This window comes from Arabidopsis lyrata (genome assembly GCF_000004255.2).
Source record: "Arabidopsis lyrata subsp. lyrata unplaced genomic scaffold ARALYscaffold_4, whole genome shotgun sequence".
NCBI classification, from domain to species: Eukaryota; Viridiplantae; Streptophyta; class Magnoliopsida; order Brassicales; family Brassicaceae; genus Arabidopsis; species Arabidopsis lyrata.
Genome location: NW_003302552.1, coordinates 19,336,221 through 19,359,864, shown reverse-complemented (window position 1 = coordinate 19,359,864; position 23,644 = coordinate 19,336,221). Strand labels below are relative to the sequence as shown.

The following is a 23,644-nucleotide window of genomic DNA, read 5'->3' as shown; positions in this document are numbered from 1 at the left end:
TGAACTTTGGTGAGAAGAAATAGTGAATACAAAAAGAAAATTATTTAATCTCAATGCAATTAAACATACTCATCATTTCACCACAATGATATCCGAAAAATAAATGTCCCAAAAAGGTAAACAAAAGAAGAAAAACACAAAATTCAGCACAAAAAAATAATCAGGAGAACAAAGCTCACTGTACCATCTCTCTCCCTCTTTACACAACTTGCTCTTATCTCTTCCTTTCTCTATGCTTAACATAATTGATGATGGTCTTTTTGAGTGTTTGTTTTATTTCATCTTGCCGCAAATCTACGTCTCCTCCTTCCCTTCACCGGCATGGAACTGAAATTAGTCAGTTCCATGCCCAACTTCAGTTCATCTTCCTCATCGCTTGTTTCATCTGACCGCCACCTCAATCCGCCACTGTTATTTCTGCTCTCAGTGGCCAAGACATTGTTGTTGTCCTTCAAGCTGCAATTCATGATACACACAATTTATATGTAGCCCATCCAATATCAACATAATAAGGGGTGGACAAAAGAAAATAACCAAAATTCCTCAAACTGAATCCAAACAGGACTTTAGTTTCAAACCAAACGGTAACAACAGTTTTATACCAAACAATTTCCAGAAAGGAAAAAAAGGCTAAGAGATCAAGAAGAGAGGAAAAATACCTCGAAGACATGTCCATTGGATCATCCAAATCAACAAAGTTATCTTTGTCTGCTTGCATCCTTGCGCCAAAAAAGGTGGATTCCGGTTTCTGTGCAGATCCATTGAGATGGTTGCTGCTAGATTTCACTGTCACAGGATTGTTAGCTGTGACTCGGCGAAGATAAGGGGAGCTCATATTATTCTCCATGAATCTATCAACATTTGTCTCTGGAGAGGTTTCTTCGGTCCTTTTTCCTTTGAGCTGGCTGTTCCCACGAGTTCTATTTAGATCTTTGAACGGAGTTGACATTTCACCGAATTTCAGAGCCTTGGTTATGCTTCTAACTTCACTCTTTTGTCCTCTATTTGCGTTTGTAAATAACCTTCCATGGGAAAGATCAAGGGAAGCATTTCCTATCAAATGACCGGGTTGAAAAGGACTGCCATTATTAGCCACTGGCTCTCTAGCGCTGGCATTGTTAGCCCTTTGAAGAAAAACGGAATTAGTTGCAGCAAAGGGAACTGAAGAAGTAATCATGTCAGATGCATCGGGAAGATCAGAGTTTTTTACTCCTTCAGAAGCACTTTCAGAGGCATCTTCCATCTCAGAAAATTTTCCAGATCTAACTTGCTGCTGCTGGATTACTGGAAGTATATCTATGGCTCTATCCTGTTTCAAAGCAACAGAGACACAAGAGGGTTTAATTGTCCAGTTAAAATAGCCAATATCAAGTAATATTGCACATAAAGTACATTCAAGTTTCAGAATACTAGACAATTCTGCAAGCATCAAGTCATCAACAGGCTACTAAGCACTACTTGTACATGGAAAGTTGGCTGGAATACTTACAACTAACTCTTTTCTCCAATGACTCTGTGATCGCATTCTGAACATAACTTCTTCCCCAGTTTGATTGTCGGATACAAAAGCCTCTTCAATTTTCTGGAGCCTAAGATCGACTTGGTATGCCTGGATGTAACGGTAGCGCTGCAGCAATGTGAACAACCAGTAATTTCCAGTCAAAGACAGACCAAAGTACCCAACCATATACAAAAAATAATAATTTTCCAGAGTTAAGCATGGTTTATAATGATGCAGTCTGCCTGGTTGTTCAAATAATTTCATGCTTGTTCACGACTCTCAACATGCCAGACTACATCAAGCTCGAATTATAAAAGATTGTGGAAGCCCAGACATCACTTACGAGAATGTAAACCAGTAAATAGTAGTATGAGCTAATTCTACACAGAGCCACCATCTAGATCCCTTATTAAAATTTTCAAATGAGATATGTAGCTTAAAGCTCAGGACGTTTAAGCTGTTGTCTAAGTACGTATATGCCTGTTGCTAAAGCTACTCTCGTGCTGACAAAGACATCTCAGCCCATTTTGTTCAAGTGAAGTTATTTTAAGTATGAAAATATAATTACTTACCTGAAGATAAAAGACAACCAAAAGACTACCCACAACTGATGAGGGGTCATCAGTTGCAGAATCTAATAAGCATCTGTGCAGATATTTCTCCTCGTCTGGGTTCCACGGTAACTCAATGATTCGATCAACCAAGTTTCTCCGAATAGAAAGAAAGCAGAATTCATTGACAAGTATCTCCATCCATTCCGTCCAACTCCAGCTATCTAGATCATCAGACACATGTTTCACAGCTCCATTTTTCAAATTATTTTCCTTTACTTTCAAGCAAAGTGTCCTTTGGTATGTGAATGCTTCACTCAAAAGACCACATTCCACTCTCACACGAACAGCTGTGACAGCTTCACCAATTGAAACCAATTCTGATACACCATCACGACCAGACCAACGCAAGACCATAAGAGCTGTTTCAGGGTTTTCCCTTTCTAACAGGACTTGCGCAACTTTGGGGTAGGTTTCTGGACCACATATTTCAGGAAGAATCCTACAAGCTTCCTGAAATATAATTTGGAAAATTTGTAAGCTACATCAATAATAAATGTATGGCACAATAAAATACACATTTCTATAAGTTTTCCTTGGGAATGCCAAAAGATACCTGGAGTGCCTCCTCAGAATGATCATCGAGAAGATAAAATACAAAAGACTCCAACAATGAATGCCTGGTTATGCCAAAGGTAGCAGCTAAATCATCTATAATGTGCTTCCAATATTTTTCAGGGGTAGTCCAATGCCGATCAAACAGGTAGTAAAGAAACTATCTCCTGGTTAAGGAAACTAGCGAAAAAGAAAACCATGGGAATATTCGAGTATCCATTAAAAGTAAAGTGCAGTGTAATGTGAAAATAGGCGATGACAAAAGGATACAATTGCTTGCTTCGCAACAACCAAATCTGAACCGCCATGTAAAAAGAGCATGTCCGCAGCAGTTCTAAGATTCTCAAATGGATAAGATCCTGAAGTTCCCTCTATTTTGGACCTAAGAAATGATCTCTTATCCTTCTGTAAACATCCAACTTCTAGGTCGGCCCCTATTTCCTGACTGTACTCTGGCTCTCTCTCAAGATTTTGTAAAGCATCTTCAATAAAGAGGGAAGCACTCTGTACATTGCAATCTGAAGACTGGTCTACAGCATCAGGCCATGCACGCTTAATTGCATTTGATTTTCTTTCTCCTACAAGGGCATTCCACGATGTGAAATTAGAATATCGAGACCTCACATCCTCCAGAAATCCGTGTCTGATGCACCAGACCATTATGTCCAGATGCTGAAAAAAAAAACAATAGGGTAAGCACACCGTAAGCTCGGTGATCTTGTATCAATAGCTAAAGAGCTGGTCTATTTAAAAGACTCTCTGGTCAGGAGCCATAAGGTTATACTCATATACTATTCAGTATGTCATATAAAGATAGGTTTAATATACCCAAAAACATTCACTAATATGCCAATGACATTAAGAATATAATATAAAGTCCCAGAAGTAGGGATACGTAATCAGATCCAAGCTGATGATGGAAGACCATTATCGTGTCTTTCATACATCTAAATGCAAAGCTTTTACTGTAAATTTTTTATCGCAAACCATATACAAAACAAATAACTCATTCTTATGATTTTGGAAAGCATGGAAGATGACCTTCCATGGTATGCCGATTTCTAGTGACAGAGATGAACTAAACATAATGCACATAGGAACATATTTAAGCATACTTTTGCAAAGCTGTTTGGATATCAATGAAATAAAATCTTGGCTGACCTGCTTCGTTTTACCAATGTTCTCCCTAAGCTTCAGCACATCTTGAAGCTGAGATGAAACAGAACCGTTAAAAGCTGATTCCATAACTTCGAGCACACTACATATGCCAGCCACCTGTTTGGAACACCTTAGGAGTTTATCTAACCACGCTTGCATCTCTTTTGTTTCAAGACTATCTGAGAGCCAATATTAAAGATAGACAGACCTTAAGGTACACACATATACTGTCTTAAGAAACATAAAAATATTAACAGCTAAAAGGATACAGATTTCTTGAAGCTCAGCTAAGATGCTCCGGAATGTACGCTTGACCCAATCCTTGACAACAACTTCATCCAGCAAGAAAGCAATGACCGGATCACTAGATACAGCTGTCTCATCCATACAGACATTGGTGATATCTATTCATTTTCTGTCAAGGAGATGTCAACTATGCATCAAACATAAAATACCTCTTAGAGAATGACAAAAACACTATGCACATTATGTCCAACAGAGATTGGCAGGAAACAAGAACTACCTAAGAATAAATGAACCTATCAGTACAAAATCCCCCATATAAACACAGTTTCTAATAGCACATGCATTTTCATAAGGAGATTCATGGTCACAGCTGTAATTGAGACAACACATGCATACGAATCTATAAGAAATTCATGAAGTATCAAACAGGAAACTAAAGACTAAATGCATATATCTGACAGCGGGCATAAAGCGCAACAGAAGGATACAATGGCAAACCACAGATATCAAATTGTTGTTCATAGCAACATCAAACAGAGAATAAAGACGATGAACATCAGCTGCCAATTGATCTTCATCCTCATCTGAATCCTGAGACGCCTCTTCATGTGTTCGGGAAATCAAACCAGCTTCAACACACTCATAATAGAGACGAAGCCGAAGTCTATCTCCGTATTTTGGTAGCGTACTTCTACAGATAGGACAAACATCACACCTCTGACAACACTCTGAGCACAAGGAGGCATGCCCACATGGATTCAACACATAGTTAACAAATCGTCCACAGCTAGCCAAGTCTCTTGTTGCACGACATCGCTCAACTTTTGCCTCATTACACAATTCTCTAAGGTTGATAGATGCCAAATGTTTCAACGCCTCCTGCAATAAACAGTGGATGAACTTAAACTAAAGAAAACACCAATTCAGAAACCAACAAATGCTTGTAGACAGATATCTCCAAGTAGTATAAGCCATAACACAATAAATTCGTAATTAACTCTAAGCTCTGCAAAACTCACTTAAGCTGAAGATGAAAGAGCACCTAGGTATCATATGACCTGAGCTAAACGATTACAAAAGAAGAAGAAGACAATCAAAAAAGTATCAAGCGGAAGAACCTGAACAGGCTTGCTACTGTAATTTGGCTGCGTAGGAAGAGATATCGATCTCGCGGCGGAGGCAAAACCATTGATTTCTCTGGTATCCATCTTCTCCGTTGAAGAAACAAACCCAAAAAATGGAGGTAAATAGAGAAAAGGCGTGGTTGGTGTTGGCGAGAGTGATAAAACCAGTCTAGGGCTCCATTAAGCTTTCTCGGGAGGGAAGACAAAGAGAGAAACACTGTTGAGTGAATTTCTCGCGACGCTCCTCAAACGGGTCGGGTCGGGTCGGGTCGGGTCGGGTCGGGTCGGGTCGGATTGTTTAATTCGGGTCAAGCAGGGTCAAATTTTAAATATGGGCCTTGTGATTGTATGGCCCAGTCGGCAAATCACGTGTAAGAAAGTGAACGGCGCGTGTTTTACCACTTGCTTAAGAAGAAAGCGCGTGGATCGTTCTCTCTTTCTCGTCTTCCTTTCCCAATTGCTTCCACGACGACGGAGGAGAGAAGAAAACCCAGAAACCTTAAAAATTCAGAGCAAGGGACGATCTTTTTTCCGATCTTATCGATTTCTTACTGAGATTAGAAGAACCTCTCTTCTAAGCTTTGCTTTGGTTTCCTTTTCTCTTTGTTCGATGGATGAGTCGTTCGCTAATCTACAAACGAGCCATTTGCTTGGTTCAGTTCCTGTAAGTCTAGAATACATCCATTGCTTCTACGATTTCACCATCAATAAGCTCTTTCATTGAGTTTTTTTTAACATTTTTGGTGCATGTGGTTGTTTTTCTTTTTCGTGTATTTGTTGTGTTTCTGTCTCTAGTGTTACAAAATCCAGTTTTTAGAATCGTTCACGATTTCATTAGCAAGTAGAATTTTGAAACTTTCATATTTTCTTTGTCCCGTCCATGATGTTGCTTAAAGTCCTCACATTCATAGAACAATCGACGATTTCCTTATTCGCATTTCGGGGTTTCTATATCTGTCAAGTCTTAAGTTTTTCACCGTTTTGGGAGTCGTTTCTTAGTTTATGAATAACAACATTGGATTTGAGTTTAAATGCTTGCATGATAGCTCTTCATTTTGGATTGAAACCGCTAAGATAAATGTTTCGAGTGAATGACTACGCCGATGTTCTTATGTCTAATACAAGCATCTTTCTTTCTTAGGCTGTGATCAGCGACGACAAGAGAAGCACAAATGTACCAATAGCAAGCGTAAATGAAGGTGTGCTTTCTTTTTTTGCTAGTTGTTGCTTGAACTATCTTTTGCAAATGACTTTTTTTTTTCTGGTAGTGCAAGACTTTGAGTGTTGTATGTGTTCTGCATTATAGCAGGTCCTTCTGCTAACATGCAAATATTTCCACCAAATCTAGGAAACAATACAAAGGGTTATCAAACTCTTGAGAGTCCAACAGGTATATATACTCCTTTTAGATTCTTTTTTTAGGAGATTTTTATAATCTGTAGGCACCATGAATCAGTTAAACGGTAAGAACTTGTTATATATTCAAAATTAGATATTCCGAACGTCGAACTAACAGTAAAATGGTTGAAAGAATGCTTGTGTGAGTGAACCTCGTTTTTCTTATGCATGTGAAGATCCTATATACCTTTTTTCACCTTGTTCTTTCTTTTATGATGATTTATTTTATCTATTCCAGTACAAGGACCAGAACAACAGCCATCAAACAACTGGAAGGGCTTTTTTAACGTCTACTCATATACCCAATACTTCGACGTGGACACTGATGTTGTTTTGAACAGATTGATGAGCTCGTTATATCCTACTAGTGGGGATTTTTTCAACAAGATTGATGCAAACCCTGATTTGTAAGTCTTTTAATGCCTTTTTGCCCTTCAGTCTTCTCGGTGATTGCACTTGCTCTGCGAGAGTTCTTACCATTTTAAGTCAGTCTGTTAATTTGTTACCATTTTATGTGTCATCTTCTGCACCTTTCTGGAAGCACATTCCTGTTGTGTCAGGTCAAAGGAATGAATTTAATATGTCATAGGTTTGGGGAATGCTTTCCAGTTGCCAGGTGTTAGCTAAATAGCTCTACTAGAGTAGAGATTGCCAATAGAGCTATCGTATTTGATGATTATAACCGTAGTTTCATCAAATATTAAGTAATTTGAGTTATTGATAAAACCGTAGGTTTCCTGCTTTACCCTTTTTCTTTTCGCTTGTTTAATGTTTTTTGTTACTATAGTTTTGCTGCGTGAGTGTTTCTCTGAAACTGATTTACTTTAGACTTAATTAAGGCTCTCAGCTAACTATCGCTTGTTAAAACATTTCCTCACGTTAGGTTCAGGCTTCTAGCTATTTTCATAGTCTGTAACATAGTTTCCATTAGACTATCGTAAGGTTGATGTGGTGTAATCTTTTTGCTTAGGAAACATAAGATCTGACAATAGGATTTGTCCGATCAGGCTTCAAGGCAATTAAAGACAGGCCTCGTTGAGTAAAGACTAAAACTTTACCCACTTTGTGTGTTGATGTTGTCATTGGTTTAGTGGATTATTGCTTTATAAGCTAATAGGATGCATTTAATGCTTTGTTACGTCAGGCGATAGATTAAAATATCCTCATTTTCTCTTGGACAAATGAATAGAAAACATCAAAACATTTTATCCTCTAAAGATTGGCTAAAAGCTGGGCCTTTCACAAAATTTTCTAGATTAATGACTCGTGTGTGCATCTCTTCGCTCTGTTAGGTATGGACTTGTCTGGATCTGCACTACGCTTGTGTTTGTGCTTGCTTCTCTCGGAAATTGTGCCACGTATCTCGTGAAGAAACGAACCGACAGTAATGCTCCTTGGATCTTTGATGTGAACTATATGAATTTGGCAGCATCTATAATCTATGGATATGCAATAATTGTGCCTCTGGGATTTTATTTCTCACTCCGTTATATGGGGTCCAAAGCTGATCTTCTAAGATTCTGGTGCCTCTGGGGATACTCTCTCTTCATTTTCGTTCCAACCTCTGTAAGTATCTTCAGTAACTTAGGTCTCTTTCGCTGTTAAAATTAATCAATTGATGATCTGTAACACTAAACACAAATGCATATACTTAATACACAATGGTTTGGTAACTTAACATTCAATGACCATTCACAATACAGAAAATCAACCTAAAATGGTATCACAACTTTGTACTTCATGCTGCTTAAGCATTCTAACACTCAGGATGTGTTTTTGCAGCTTCCGTTGCTTATTCCAGTAGAGTTTCTGAGATGGGTGATTATACTCTTAGCTGGTAGTGCATCATCGTGCTTTGTTGCCCTGAATCTACGGTCCTACCTCGAGACGAACAATGATATCACGGTTGTAATGGCTGCAGCATTTGGTCTGCAAATGGTTCTTTCGATCTTCATCAAGGTCTGGTTCTTTCCTTAATCTCCACGACACAGTCAACACCCGACAAAAACATATATGTAAAACCTTTAGATCTTGATGTGATGTGGTAGAACAAAGAATGTGATTTCCAGAGAATGAAACCCACAAAGTAAAAGAAGGAACATATACACTGAATCTTTTGGATTCGTAGCGTAATCTCATCGTTGCTTGTAGCGATTATGTTTTTTGTTTGTTTTGTTTGTTATCACTTTTTTGCTTGTGGAGTAAAAATATGAAAAAGGAAGAAAATTCTCAAAGTTTATTGCAATTTACTCTTTTGTACTCTGAAGAGTGAAGTAAAGACGAGTCCATTTGTCGCTATGGCTTTGTTTAATCATTTGGGACATTTGTAGTCTTTTGAATGGTTGATTTGATTATCAGAGAGTGAATCATAAAAACCTTGTTTTTGTAAGTACAGAGCATGTGAAGTATGAAAGAGTAAAGCCAAAAGGTCACAGACTCACAGTAACCTGTGAAGTGCCTTTATTCCACTTTAGATAAGAAAAAAATGGAAATGCATAAAATATCTGCAAGATTTAATGTAAAAACCAATTTCTCCTTGTTTTATAACCATAAACAGACTCGATCACATGTTAATCTCAGTCGCTGATATTGTTCTTAAGAAACACCACGAAGACTTGCGACAAGAATCCTCAGACTTGTTAATGAAACGTGTGTAGGAAGAAATAATGGGCCAAATGGTGATTACGGGCCTGCTTCATTGGCCCATTGAATAGATAAATCATATTGTTTCTAACTATTAACACAAAAATAGCTAAGTTTATCAAGAAGCACCCATTTGCTCAAGAAAAAAAAAAAAAAACTCAAGAAGCACTCATTCAAATATTCAATGTGCTCTAACGAAAGTCTTATGAAAAAAAAAAAAAAAAAACAAAATTTGATGTAAGTTGAAACTATGAATTTCATAGTTACTTACTAGCTTATAGAACTTAAGATATAATAAAGTGACGTTCAAGCTTTTCAATTGCATTAAAATTTAGAATATGCTTTGAATAAATTAATATAACCCAATGATTCGAAACTATATAATATATAATGGTTCAAGCCATTTGTTTTTGTTTTGACGAAAGATCTAAACGTGTATCTTTCTACCTTAACTGGATTTAAATGTCGTATATAATTGCATGTCAAGTCTATGGTATATTCGTATATCCACATCTTTTATATAATAATTAATTTGTAAATATCCTGACAAAAAACAAAAACAAATGGTAATGATATAAGATATATCTCAGTATATTAAGAAATTTAACATTAGTACCTAACACTAACTTAGGTGATTTTGTTATCCACGCTTTTTAAAAGTAAAGCAGCAGTGACTCTTCAAGAAATAATGAACCCGTATTTGTTGGATTATGACTCTACTCTCTACTTATTCTTCTTTAATCAACCGTCCATTTCCCTTATATTAATTCAATAACACTAATAAAACTTGTATTTAGAAGATTTTAAGAGAGATTAGAAGGAATTTTCAAGTTTTTCTTTATTTTTAATCTTTCGAAATGCAAATATAAAAGCGGATAATTTAGTGTGAAAAATTCGCATCGAATCGCATCATATCACATATGTAAACAACATTCCTCAGGAATGCATCTTTTAAATTTTAATTAAAAGTTGTTGACAAAAATAACACACTAATAAAACTTCTTAATCCTCTCTATACTTTTTATAGTTTTGTTTTTCTCTTGAGTTACTTGTTGGTTCTGGCATCTCAAACTAAACTACATCAATAATTAATTTAAGTTCTCCAGCTCACCCCTCCCACTACCAAAATATTAATTTAAGAAACTGTAAATAAGTATATAATATGTAAAAAGGAACAATATCAATTATTTATATGAACAACCCGATCTTCCCCAATGCCAATCAGGCAATCACTGTCTCTATCAGTCTTACAAACAAATGATTTATTTTTACTAATTATATATTCGAGTAGACACATGATAGTGATTCCTTCAGCTTTTATTCCTCTATCTGCGTCTTATCACCACATATCTACTTTCAATACGAGGGTAATGAAGATTAACACGTAGTAGTGATTTGTGTGGTTAAACCCAATAAATAAAATGTCGGCCAAATTCAGTTACTTCCGTAAATACTTAAAATTTTCTGTAGTTTTTGTTTATCTTATGATTTTTTTTATTATTTATTTTTGTAACAACTGGAATTCATATTATAAATGTAAAAAATAATTTGGATTCTATAATATTTTTGTGCTCGATGTTTTTTCGTCAAATTTTTTATTAAACATTTTTGTTTCGTGGATGATAATATTTTTAAGACACGTTGTCTTTTTCTTTATCCAAACGATGTTTATAAAATATCCAAATTAATTTACTATATAGTGTGACCGTAGAAAAATACTCAAAAGAAAGAGTACTAGATACCTTTTTTTTCTTGCATGATCTCTCACTCTCAGACACAAATTTTTTGTTCTCGCTCGACTTTAGTTTGCTTAAGATACCGATCGACGTCAAAAAATACTTATTGCAACCCTTTAGAAATTATAACCCCTAGCATTTTTTTACAGTTTTTATCAATAACTATTCAACTATTCATTCATATTCTTTTGACTTTTACCAAATAAATTTGAGATTACTTATTTTTGGGAAATAGTCCTTTGGAACCTGATTGCACTAAACTTTTTTGGACTCGTGACTCGTGACGGATTTGCATTGGATGCAAAAAATCTAATGATCAATGAAGCTGCACCAGTTACAACTTTCCAAGTGTGTGCATGTTTATAATACTACATACATTATACTCCATCTTATCTTACTCTTTTTTTTTTTCTTTTTATAAATATCTTATCTTATTCTTTTCTTCTTCATTTTTGTTGGTCGAGTGAAAAATCTTATCTGTTTATCTATAACAGCGCTGCAAAAACAGAACGTGTTCGTATTTTGGCCAGTCGATGCCCATAAACACTTTTTTTTTTTTAACTCTACACAGCTTTTAGAAAAAATTCACTCTATAATATTTCGGTGCGGTTTTTTTTATTGGGACTGACTGTATCGGTCGATATAATTTATTAAACAAATACAAAACATTTTTGAGTATTAAAAAAAAGATAGTTTTTTTGTTAGGAATCTTGTGTCCACAAATTGATTTTCATTGGCTTGTTGTGTCTTGTGAGTTTCGACAGTTACTTTATTATCTTTTAGTTTCATGGAATATATGTTTTATTTGGTATATCCATATATATAAATGCGACTACTTGTGCAGAAAAACCGTTGGTTTTAAGCCTTGTTCTAAAAATCCCCGCCTAGACTCGATTATTCCCCGCTTAATCGCTAGGCCCACCCTATCCGCCTCGATTAATGACTAATCCCTTAAAGAAATCAGTTACCCGATTACTCTCCGCCTAATCCGATTACTTCCCGCCTAATCCGATTATTCCCCGCCTAATCTTACATACCCCGATTATTTTTAGATTGCTAGTATAAAAAAACTTTTTATTTTTGTTATTCAATCATTTGAATTGAGAGTTTGTAATGTTTTACAATAATTTATGTTCAAATTTTAATAAAAATCATAAATTTGTAATAAAAATCATAAAAATTTGTCTCAAAAATACATTTTTATGTGTTTACCGCAATTTTGAAAATAATATTGGATTAATATGTTTTAAAAATATTAAAATAACCCTAAAACTAATCCCCGATTAATCCCCGATTTTAGTCCGATTTTCCGATTAATCGCTATATCCATATATATAAATGCGACTACTTGTGCAGAAAAACCGTTGGTTTTAAGGGTTATCTTATCATACGCTAAAATCTGGGAGTGATGTAATTGACAAGTGTTTGGACCCATTTTCGAAGACTATTTTTTTTTTTTTGTCAAACTTGTAAGCCTTTATTTTTCATGAACAATAATTTGTTTGGCTCCTGTTTCGCTATGAGAGATGATGTAAGACAAAACTGACCAGGAATTGCTTGTTAGTTGTTATTTGAAGAATAATTATCTGAAACATGTCATTTACACATAATCTTTCTGCTATGGAAATTTATGACACATGTCACCCTATTTTTCTTGGGTTTAATTTTGTTTTTTTGTTGGTAAATGTTGAGTTTTTAAGAGTTAGTATCATGTATCATGTATTCATGTATCATGTATTCATGTATCACATATAATCGTTATATCGTTTTGACTAATCCTAACATTAGCACATTTTTTAACCAGAATTTTCATGTAATTAAACTCATTCTCAAAAAATGGGTATCCTATCGTATTCTGTCACAAACTTAGCTTCGCTAAATGTAAGGTTTCGTGCAGTAGCAGGATCGTTTCTTACTCCATTGAGTGTTGAAGTTTGGAACCTGTCTATCTAAGCACCATATGTCCTAATTTGTAATTTGTTACATGTGCCCAACTACATACGTGTTCTAGTTTTGCAAGTTTTTTTCTTTGTCTCGTGACTTAAATCCATATAGAGGTCAATGATATATCGGATTGTACCCACAAAAAGATTGTAGCCATTTATTCTTGTCAAGACTTGATAGATATATCATGTATGTCATGGCATCGTGATAACTTAATTAATTCCTCTTCTCAATTATCCTTTTAGAGGTTTTCTAAAATTACGTGAATATTCATTACTAAAACTTGGAATTCACTCATGAACGACTTAGAAGAGATGTCCACATGTGCATTTAAACATGACTTTGTGATAGGGGTGTCAAAATGAGCTCGCAACTCATGAGCTGGCTCAGCTCAGCTCGATTTTTCATGAGCACGAGCTCTGTTTTTTAGGCTCATTTAATAAATGAGTTATGTGATCGAGCTTTTTTTAGATCGCGAGTTATATGAGCGAGCTTTAATGAACATGAGTTAGCTCATGAGCTCGAGTTTTTTTAGAAATATATATATATATATATATTTATATTTATCTTTTCCATTTAAATTACACAAAAATAGAATTATTCTTTTAGAAAATTTGTGTGTGTTTTACATATTAATTTTGGAAGATAATATAAGTAATATAGAAATAATCCTTTTAAAAATTTATCTAAAACGTTTCCCAAAAAAAAAGAAAGGAATTATCCTATTTAGAAATTATCTAAAACGTTTACTTGTAGATGAAGACAATGAAGATGTTTCAGTAGGATCATCTCAAGAGCAAGAGTAACACGGAATAGATTCTTGATCATTCCATATTTCTATTATTTTTAATTAATTTAATTTAATTGTTAGGATTTATTATTTGAGATTTTTTTTGTTTGGTGTTTTGAGATTATTTTTTTCTTGGATTTATTTCCATTATTTAGCTTAGAATTAATTATGTTATTGGATTTATTTTAATTTTTTTAAAAAAATTTACATTATTTTTGTTATTATATTTATTTGTTATAAGCTCGCGAGCTAGCTCATTTAACTCGTGATCAAGATGATCTGAGTCCGAGTTTATATATTGAAGCTCATCTAATAAATGAGCTGAGCTGAGTTAGCTCATGAAATGTCCGAGCTCATCATGAGCTGAGCCGAGTTGAGCGAGCTAGCTCATTTAATTTTGACACCCCTACTTTGTGATATATATAAACTTAACAAAATTTATGTACACATAGTTGTTTTTGGATATTATAAAGTGGGGACTTTATTTATATAAATTAACATCAAAACATACGCCTTATAAATTAACATCAAACATACGCCTTATAAAATAAAACAAAATTGGACCTTCAAGCAGTTTGAGATGGTATAGAATTTAAGTTCCCATTTGTTTTATTTTCTATTTTTTACAATACAATTGTAGTCTATATTTGAAACTTTGAACATAATCCATAAAAATTTTGAGGCGCCGTGCGTTCTCTATTTATAAACGTCATGTTCGACTATGACGCTAGATATATATATTTTTTTGTTGCTAAAGTGAAAATATCATATAAATGAAATGTTTGGTTTTACATTTTACATTGAACTCAGGTTAGATAGAATTAGTTTCTTGGCAAAATAAAATAAAACAAGAAAGCAAAGGGATATTATCAATGTTAATATATATAACATAGATTATCAATGTTGGGTATGAGTCGGAAAATTTAAGGTCCACTACTAATCTTTGTGCTTCTTTCGAATAGGAGCCATCATTTCATCGGACTCCATTTCAATCTATGTCATGCTATAAGACTATCTTTATTGGTGGTCTCTTAACACAACTTTTAAGTTAAGAGATATGTCTTAATTATAACTAACAAAAGTTTCTTAAAATCTCTTAGCTAAGAGATTTTTGTTAGTTATAAAACATATTTCTTAGCTTAAAAGTTGTCCTAAGAGATCATTGATAATGTTGCTCTTAATAGATATAAAAACACACGTGGATCAATTTCATGCAAGAAAGAAAAAGTAGTTTTGACATGCACTGATACACATCACTTCTTATCATTTACCCAAAAGAAATAAAAATTCCACTTTCGACCATTTTGAAACTTATTTGTCCACGTAAACAAGAAATACACAAAAGTTAACAACACTATATAAGAAATAGCATGCATTCACGAATCACGATTTTTTTTGGTTTTTTTTTTCGTAACACGAATCACGATTCTCCAACAGAAAATGTATTATTCACTTACTACTCCATTATCATTTTATATACCTACCTATCAAAATCGCATCTTTCTTTTGAAATATAAATATATATATATACGCATGTGCAGCTGCTGCGTGTCTATGCATACTTGAGTCTAAATATAAATGTCTGAATATGTCGTTGGTTACGAATGTGATTTTTAGTTTAAATAACAATAACAATAATTTTTGTCTACACCGCTATGGTCCAGAAGTAGTTGAGAATTAGGGAAAAGTTTTGAAAGAAGTCCAATGGTAATTGAGAATTGGGGAAAAGTTTGAAAGAACTAACTCAAGTTCGATCTACACCGGAAACAAAAAGCACATTTGTGTGGAAAGTCTAGGTTTGAGCCAAATTAGGCCCAAGCAGTTTACCTGGTAGTTTAGTAACAGTCGATCTGGCTACCCTTGTCATTAGTCGGAAAGCATTCCAAACTAGGGATAGACAGTGTGGTGGCCTTTCGGGGAGAAGTCCACTCTAAAGTATTTCGGTGCGTTTCTACCGAAACTGACCGGATCATCCGATAGGGTTTATCAAAAAAAAAAGTTTAAAAAACAAGAATAAAATCACAGAAACAAATAAGTGCATATTATTTGACTAAGATTGGAGTTGGTTGGGCCTAAAGGCTTAAAAAAAAAGGGCACATGCACAGATCAATGATTCCCCAGAGACAATCAGACATCTGAGACCCTAATCGCATCAAACCACGTGTCCTCATTCCATTAATTTTGTAGTACTATTTTGTTTTGGCTTAAACCTGAGAATTACATTGATTATTTTATTTGTTTCATTTTCTCCATTAACGAGAAAAATACCAAGGAAGAAAAAGTGTAAAAAATTAGAGATGGATGAAAACTGAAGTATGTAAGAAGATAGGGGAAGTGTTGGAATAATGGCTTTGACCAAAACTCATGCACCATTCACTGCGTTCAAGTTTTTTACAATTGGCTTTGTTTTTTTTGGGAGAAGTTCTAATGCCCAAGAATTAAGAGCGATGCCTAAACTCTAAACCATAAGATTCGGTTTATAGGATTCTTATGCATTAAAATGTACTCTTTCTGTTGAACTATGTCGTCGTATCACCAATGTTCAAATTCAATATCTGATCTTATATACCCAACATCTTAGGATAGTTTGATCTGTCGTCATTTCAAGAAGCTCTCAACAGCTTCAAAAACGACATGTCGCATCATGAAACGACATACAAGTTCAAGAAGCTACCCGTAGCTTGTGGAAGTTTTCAAGAAATTGATTCTCAAAGATCCAACAATTTTGGAAGCCTCTCATAGTTTTTGGAAGTTTTCAACGATATCTAGGACCTTTGAGCCTTTGAGTGGCATGGTTAGACAATGTAAGAGATTTGAATTGCATTACATTTGTATTTTATACTGTTGAGTTACAACGTACGAATGTAATGTATTTTTGATTTTTGTCCAGTTATGATTTCTAAACATATTAGAGTATGGTTTAATATGGTTTTTGGTGTAATAAAACACTACAAATAAAATATCAAAATCGTTTCATATGAAATTCTGAATCTGTCATTAACGATATCTGGCTTATTTAAAGGGCCAATGAGATGAATGATGTTTGAATAAAGAAACTGGACTGGCCATTATTTATCTATTTTCATCTGGAGAATCTCGAGATTGGCACAAATATTATCATATTAGTCTATAGAAATTGGATTGGCCAATCACACACACATATATATTCTTACCAAAACAATCACACACACCTATAGTTCATAAGTCGATTTCAAATGGATTGGAACATCAAACTTTGTTAATACGAAGAAGATAATCATTTTTATACTCTCAAGTACTCAACCACATCTTTCAAATTAAAAATATTCACAGTTTATCTTCTTTAGTTGTATCATCAAAACTTTTTTTTAGTTGTTTTTTTTAAATCTTGATTCATGACTTTTAGGAAAAAAAATTCTAAGAACAATGTTGAAAAGAATGTAGAAATTAAAACAGTATATGTCTAAAAAGAAGAAAAAAAATCGATATGTTAATAGGTTTTTTTAATAAGAAAAAAATATTATAGATTTTTAAGTAAACCAAAATGTAAAAAAACATTAAGATTAAATGACAAAATGAATATGCATGGGGTCAAAGACATGAATATATCACATAACATAGGGGTCATTGTGAATACTTTAACCCAAAACATATAATTATTTATCTATTTTCATCTGGAGAATCTCGAGATTGGCACAAATATTATCATATTAGTCTATAGAAATTGGATTGGCCAATCACACACACATATATATTCTTACCAAAACAATCACACACACCTATAGTTCATAAGTCGATTTCAAATGGATTGGAACATCAAACTTTGTTAATACGAAGAAGATAATCATTTTTATACTCTCAAGTACTCAACCACAACATCGTTGTAGTGTTGCAAAAGAAACAAAAAACAACAACTCTTTAGACTGGTCTGGTTCGGGATAACAAACAATAATTAAAAAATGCAAAATATTTTTAGTAGTAATCAATACACAATTTTCAGATGGTAGTAAATGCAATCAAATGAAATGAACAATGACGAATATTTATAATATAACCACCAATTAGTTACTAAACTACAAATTGAAATATCAACTTGGAAACGTTTTTATCATCTTAAAGATTATATAACCTATGATTATGACTATTAGCATAGTAGAAATATAACAGAACATAAAAAGCCGTAGTGAGAGATATTTTTTTCAATTAAAAATAATAAAAATTATAGTAACTTAAAATAGTTTATATGTGAATTTGGAAGTTTTATAATCTATCTAAGTTTGTGAAATTTGATAACAAGTAAGATTTGATTCTTAACAAAAATATAAATTTGTTTTCTAATTAGGTTTTTTTTTTTTTGATATATCCGATCGGCTGATCCGGTTAGCCCCAGGGGAAACGCACCGAAGTGCTACTATGTGGACTCGTCGCCAACATGTTGGACTACCACACTGCCTAACCTCAATTTTGGAATGCTTTCCAACTGATATCCGGGGATATCCAGTTAGCCTAATCTCAAATACTATATGAATTATTTGGACTTTGGTCCAAACCCAGACTTCTCCATGTAATTTTTGTTTCTAATTAGGTTTGAGAGAAAGAAACGCTTTGTTATTATTCATCAGATACATTATTAATCATTGCACTCTCTTATGTGTCACACAAATCATATAATAAAAAGAGAAAAGATTGTTGTGGCGCCGCATAATATAGAAATCGTGACATCTTTTGCACTAGAGAGACGTCATCTAAAAAATTGCATTGCTGTCCACTTTTCACTTTGTCCTCTCTTCTCATCTCCGTTCACTTCCACGGCGCTTCCTCAGCCGCCGATTTTATTTATTTCCCAAAATACCCATCACCCCTAGCGCCACAATCCCCTACAACACACCCTACTCTCCTTACCATACACCACCCAACGACCACGCGCCACTTCATCTGTCAGTGTCTAAAATACCAAATCTACCCTTATTCCAACACGTGGCGCTTCATGGTTTGGTAACAGAGCCTGAGTCTCTGGTGTTGTTGGTGTTTATAAACCCCTTCATATCTTCCTTGGTGATCTCCACCTTTCCCTCACCTGATATTTATTTTTACACGCTGCTTCACTGATTCCGACTCTGTTAACTCGTTCCTCTCTCTGTGTGGTGTGGTTTTGGTAGACGACGACGACAATGGAGGAGTTAGATCGTTCACGTGCTTTTGCTAGAGACGTTAAACGTATCGTCGTTAAGGTTCGTTCGTGTGTATTTTTTTTTTTTTATGTCCTTGTTTCGTTGAGATACGTTCACATTTGCAGATTTTGTTTTTGATCCATTGTTGATTGATTTCTCTGTGTTCGTCGTTTGTGGAAATGGATATTTATATAATTTAAGTGCATCTAAACACTTTGTTTATTGAATTTGTGAATCTGAATATATTTTCTAATCTCAGAAATTAAAACTTCTCGTATGAATCTTAATTTGCATGTCATTAGATACGAATGAATAATCAGAATATTCGAGGAATTTATGTTTGGTGATTGAAATTTTGGATTTTTGTTTGTATTATGTAAATAAAAAGGTTGGGACCGCTGTTGTTACTGGAAAAGGTGGAAGATTGGCTCTTGGTCGATTAGGAGCACTGTGTGAACAGGTTATTGTCAAATTTTAATAATCTCCTTTTTTTTATTATAATTATAAAAAGTGTGTAAAAGGTTTAATTTTTCACGAAAGACATGTGAATTATTCATGTGTAGTGGCATCTTTAACTTGTAAAAAAAAAATAATAAATGTCAGCTTGCGGAATTAAACTCGGATGGATTTGAGGTGATATTGGTGTCATCTGGTGCGGTTGGTCTTGGCCGGCAAAGGCTTCGATATCGACAATTAGTCAATAGCAGGTTATAAGCTAAATGGCTACACTTTATTATTAATTGATTTCCCTTGAAACGTTTGGAAACAAAAATAAAGGGTGATGGATGGATGGACCATTTTGGCTTATGTTTTTATTGCAATAACAGTGACATGTGTTTATGTGTTTTGATTTAAAACTTTGTTTTTTTTTGCTGATGAGTTTTTTTTTTTTTTTTTTTTTGTTTTAATGGGATTTTGCAGCTTTGCGGATCTTCAGAAGCCTCAGACTGAACTTGATGGGAAGGCTTGTGCTGGTGTTGGACAAAGTAGTCTTATGGCTTATTATGAGACTATGTTCGACCAGGTGATTTTTCCTTTAGATTTATATGTTATTCTCTTCTAGATTATTGTGTAAAAACATCCAAATATTGATTGATGCTGGTGTTTTCTTTGGTTAGCTGGATGTGACGGCAGCTCAACTTCTGGTGAATGACAGTAGTTTTAGAGACAAGGATTTCAGGAAGCAACTTAATGAGACTGTCAAGTCCATGCTTGATTTGAGGGTTATTCCAATTTTCAATGAGAATGATGCTATTAGCACCCGAAGAGCCCCATATCAGGTTTGTCCCTTTTGACATGAACTTCTACAGAACTCTGAGATGTGAGGGATTCTTTGAAACTCGTAGTCTAATGTTCAGCTTCACTGGACTTTGATATATGCAGGATTCTTCTGGTATTTTCTGGGATAACGATAGCTTAGCTGCTCTACTGGCGCTCGAACTGAAAGCTGATCTTCTGATTCTCCTGAGTGATGTTGAAGGTCTTTACACAGGCCCTCCAAGTGATCCTAACTCAAAGTTGATCCACACTTTTGTTAAAGAAAAACATCAAGACGAGATTACATTTGGCGACAAATCAAGATTAGGGAGAGGTGGTATGACTGCAAAAGTCAAAGCTGCAGTGAATGCAGCTTATGCTGGGATTCCTGTCATCATAACCAGGTGAAGAACCTTTTAAGCTCATCATGCATAGTTATATTATGATATGCTTGTTCAAATTTGTCATGTTTGGTTAGATGGAATATTGATATCTTTTCTTGCTTTTGAAGTGGCTATTCAGCTGAGAACATAGACAAAGTCCTCAGAGGACTGCGTGTTGGAACCTTATTTCATCAAGATGCTCGTTTATGGGCTCCGATCACAGATTCTAATGCTCGTGACATGGCAGTTGCTGCGAGGGAAAGTTCCAGAAAGCTTCAGGTAATTGTGACTTAAGCATGGCTTTCTTTCATGTTGGTAACGTCAAAAACCATTCTTGCTCGGCACAGAGTTACTTAATTTTTTTTGCAATTTGCTATAGGCCTTATCTTCAGAAGATAGGAAAAAAATTCTGCTTGATATTGCCGATGCCCTTGAAGCAAATGAAACAAGAATCAAAGCTGAGAATGAGTTAGATGTAGCTGCTGCACAAGAGGCTGGTTTGGAAGAGTCAATGGTGGCTCGCTTAGTTATGACACCTGGAAAGGTAAGAAAGTATTCATGGCCATAGATAGTTGCGTTTTGTTGCTATGGCTTGGGCAAAGATATTGTGCCAATTTTTCCCTCTCATGTTTCTTTATTTTGTGCTTGATAGATCTCGAGCCTTGCAGCTTCAGTTCGTAAGCTAGCTGAAATGGAAGATCCAATCGGCCGTGTTTTAAAGAAAACAGAGGTGATCAGAGGACAATTGTTACCATATAGTTAATTTACATACTCTTGAGTTAAATAAGGGATAGGAGTATCCTTCTAGTTGACATACATAGTTGTTTATGCAATTTGTTCTTTGTGGCAATTCCTTTTACAGGTGGCAGATGGTCTTGTCTTAGAGAAGACCTCATCTCCATTAGGCGTACTCCTGATTGTTTTTGAATCCCGACCTGATGCACTTGTACAGGTATGTTAATAGTCAACTTCCTTTCCCTTCATAATATGTGAATTTGCTAAAGCTGTGCTTTATCCACAAACCAAACAGATAGCTTCACTTGCCATCCGTAGTGGAAATGGTCTTCTGTTGAAGGGTGGAAAGGAGGCCCGGCGATCAAATGCTATCTTACACAAGGTACCAGTGCTTAAGATTTTATATCATTATTTGCCTCAGAATTTATCTCTAGAGCTCTTTTAACTCTTTTAAGTTCATGGTAAATTTCTAGGTGATTACTGATGCAATTCCAGAGACTGTTGGGGGTAAACTCATTGGACTTGTGACTTCAAGAGAAGAGATTCCTGATTTGCTTAAGGTAAACACAGATTTACCAACTGGGACCTGCAACAAGTCGTGAAATCCTTTGGGAAACTGGAACCCACCAATTGCAATTGTGCTACAGCTGATGGACGTTATTGATCTGGTGATCCCAAGAGGCAGCAACAAGCTTGTTACTCAGATTGAAAATACTACGGAAATGCGTGTACTGGTTCATGCTGGTACGGTTTCAAATTTTTTTTTTCCCATAAGACGTATTACTTGGTTGTTCTAGAGAGTGACGATGGCTTAATTATGTACTCCCAGATGGAATCTGTCATGTGTATGTCGACAAGTCTTGTGATACGGATATGGCAAAGCGCATAGTTTCTGATGCAAAGTTGGACTATCCAGCAGCCTGTAATGCGATGGTAAGAGAATTTTTTACCTTCCGTCGAGATTTCACTAATAAAGTTCATCTGACTCATTTCATCTTCTCTTTCCCTCGTCTTTTTCAGGAAACTCTCCTTGTGCATAAGGATCTAGAGCAGAATGCTGTGCTCAATGAGCTTATTTTTGCTCTTCAGAGCAATGGTAAGTCATAAATGGCCCAATTATTTGTTGGTCTATCTTTACCATTTATTTGACCTCTTGTTACCTTCAATCTGGATGTCTCATAGGTACATGTAGCCTGTTTGACTATAAACGTTGAATGATCATTTCATGAAAACTTTTTAGAGTTGTAAAACTCATGAGGTATATTAAACTGCAGGAGTCACTTTGTATGGTGGACCAAGGGCAAGTGCAATACTGAACATACCAGAAGCACGGTCATTTAACCATGAGTACTGTGCCAAGGCTTGCACTGTTGAAGTTGTAGAAGACGTTTATGGTGCTATAGATCACATTCACCGACATGGGAGGTAACAACTCGACATAATAGGCATTGACTTTTGTAAACTTTTGCATATGTAGTGGAAATGTTCACTCGTTATCTTGTCTTGTATATTGTTGCGAGCAGTGCACACACAGACTGCATTGTGACAGAGGATCACGAAGTTGCAGAGCTATTCCTTCGCCAAGTGGACAGGTAAAATACTGGATCATGAGCTTGGTTGATATCTTGTCTTTGATTTTTCTTGGTAACTGACTGTAAGATGTTGCGTCCTTATACAGCGCTGCTGTTTTCCACAACGCAAGCACAAGATTCTCAGATGGTTTCCGATTTGGACTTGGTGCTGAGGTAAGTCAGAGACATACATAAGCCTATATTAGAAACAAATAGAAAGAGGAAGAGTGAGTGATAAAGAGTATTGGTTGTGGTATATAGGTGGGAGTAAGCACGGGCCGGATCCATGCTCGTGGTCCAGTCGGGGTCGAAGGATTACTTACAACGAGATGGTACAATTATAGTTACTCAAAAGCACAATTGTTATGTCAATATAGACCCATAATAAGCCTTTTTTCTTAGGTTTCTTTTAATTTTCATTGTGCAATGGTTGCAGGATAATGAGAGGAAAAGGTCAAGTTGTCGACGGAGACAATGGAATTGTTTACACCCATCAGGACATTCCCATCCAAGCTTAAAACAAGACTTCGAGTGTGTGTTTGTGTGTTTGGTTGAGACTTGAGGAGAGACACAGAGGAGGATGGGCTTTTTGTTTCCTCTCTGCTTAGTACTCATATCCTATCATTATTATTATTACTACTACTTATTATTGAAACCCTCGCTTATGTAGTGGTTTTGATTTAGGATTAGGATTGCACCAAAAATAAGATCCACTTTACCACTTGGTCTTGCTCATAAGTAAGATGAAGAACATTTTCTTAGCTTCTCTTCTTGTCATTGTAAGCTACCGACACCTTTTCTGATATTTTATCAAGATTCTACTACTTTTCGTATCTTTTATC

At 35.2% G+C, this 23,644-nt stretch overlaps 3 protein-coding genes across 4 annotated transcripts; 2 read left to right on the top strand and 1 right to left on the bottom strand.

Annotated features, from left to right (window-relative positions):
- Positions 1 to 23: 23 nt before the first annotated feature.
- On the bottom strand, positions 24 to 5,457 carry LOC9317747 (E3 ubiquitin-protein ligase HOS1). Its single transcript, XM_002879777.2, has 10 exons — positions 5,190 to 5,457; positions 4,560 to 4,950; positions 4,095 to 4,229; positions 3,829 to 4,004; positions 2,938 to 3,339; positions 2,669 to 2,827; positions 2,074 to 2,565; positions 1,490 to 1,627; positions 660 to 1,309; positions 24 to 456 (listed from the first exon to the last, which is right to left on the bottom strand). The coding sequence occupies exons 1-10, from the start codon at positions 5,277 to 5,279 to the stop codon at positions 279 to 281; spliced, it is 2,811 nt and encodes a 936-aa protein (XP_002879823.1). The 5' UTR covers positions 5,280 to 5,457; the 3' UTR covers positions 24 to 278.
- A 155-nt stretch (positions 5,458 to 5,612) lies between these two features.
- On the top strand, positions 5,613 to 8,891 carry LOC9317746 (protein YIPF1 homolog). Of its 2 annotated transcripts, none has more exons than XM_002881634.2 (6): positions 5,613 to 5,859; positions 6,337 to 6,394; positions 6,505 to 6,585; positions 6,832 to 7,000; positions 7,886 to 8,159; positions 8,376 to 8,891. In XM_002881634.2, the coding sequence occupies exons 1-6, from the start codon at positions 5,806 to 5,808 to the stop codon at positions 8,568 to 8,570; spliced, it is 831 nt and encodes a 276-aa protein (XP_002881680.1). In that variant the 5' UTR covers positions 5,613 to 5,805; the 3' UTR covers positions 8,571 to 8,891. The 2 variants fall into 2 exon arrangements, with proteins under 2 accessions (XP_002881680.1, XP_020885114.1); XM_021029455.1 differs by having other exon boundaries at positions 5,640 to 5,859; positions 6,502 to 6,585.
- A 9,602-nt stretch (positions 8,892 to 18,493) lies between these two features.
- LOC9315890 (delta-1-pyrroline-5-carboxylate synthase A) lies at positions 18,494 to 23,637 on the top strand. The gene is made up of 20 exons (XM_002881633.2): positions 18,494 to 18,916; positions 19,245 to 19,316; positions 19,460 to 19,563; positions 19,778 to 19,880; positions 19,975 to 20,136; positions 20,240 to 20,517; positions 20,625 to 20,775; positions 20,876 to 21,040; positions 21,149 to 21,226; positions 21,359 to 21,448; positions 21,527 to 21,613; positions 21,705 to 21,791; positions 21,879 to 21,975; positions 22,061 to 22,164; positions 22,252 to 22,327; positions 22,506 to 22,656; positions 22,755 to 22,823; positions 22,910 to 22,976; positions 23,064 to 23,134; positions 23,239 to 23,637. The coding sequence occupies exons 1-20, from the start codon at positions 18,857 to 18,859 to the stop codon at positions 23,318 to 23,320; spliced, it is 2,154 nt and encodes a 717-aa protein (XP_002881679.1). The 5' UTR covers positions 18,494 to 18,856; the 3' UTR covers positions 23,321 to 23,637.
- Positions 23,638 to 23,644: the final 7 nt, after the last annotated feature.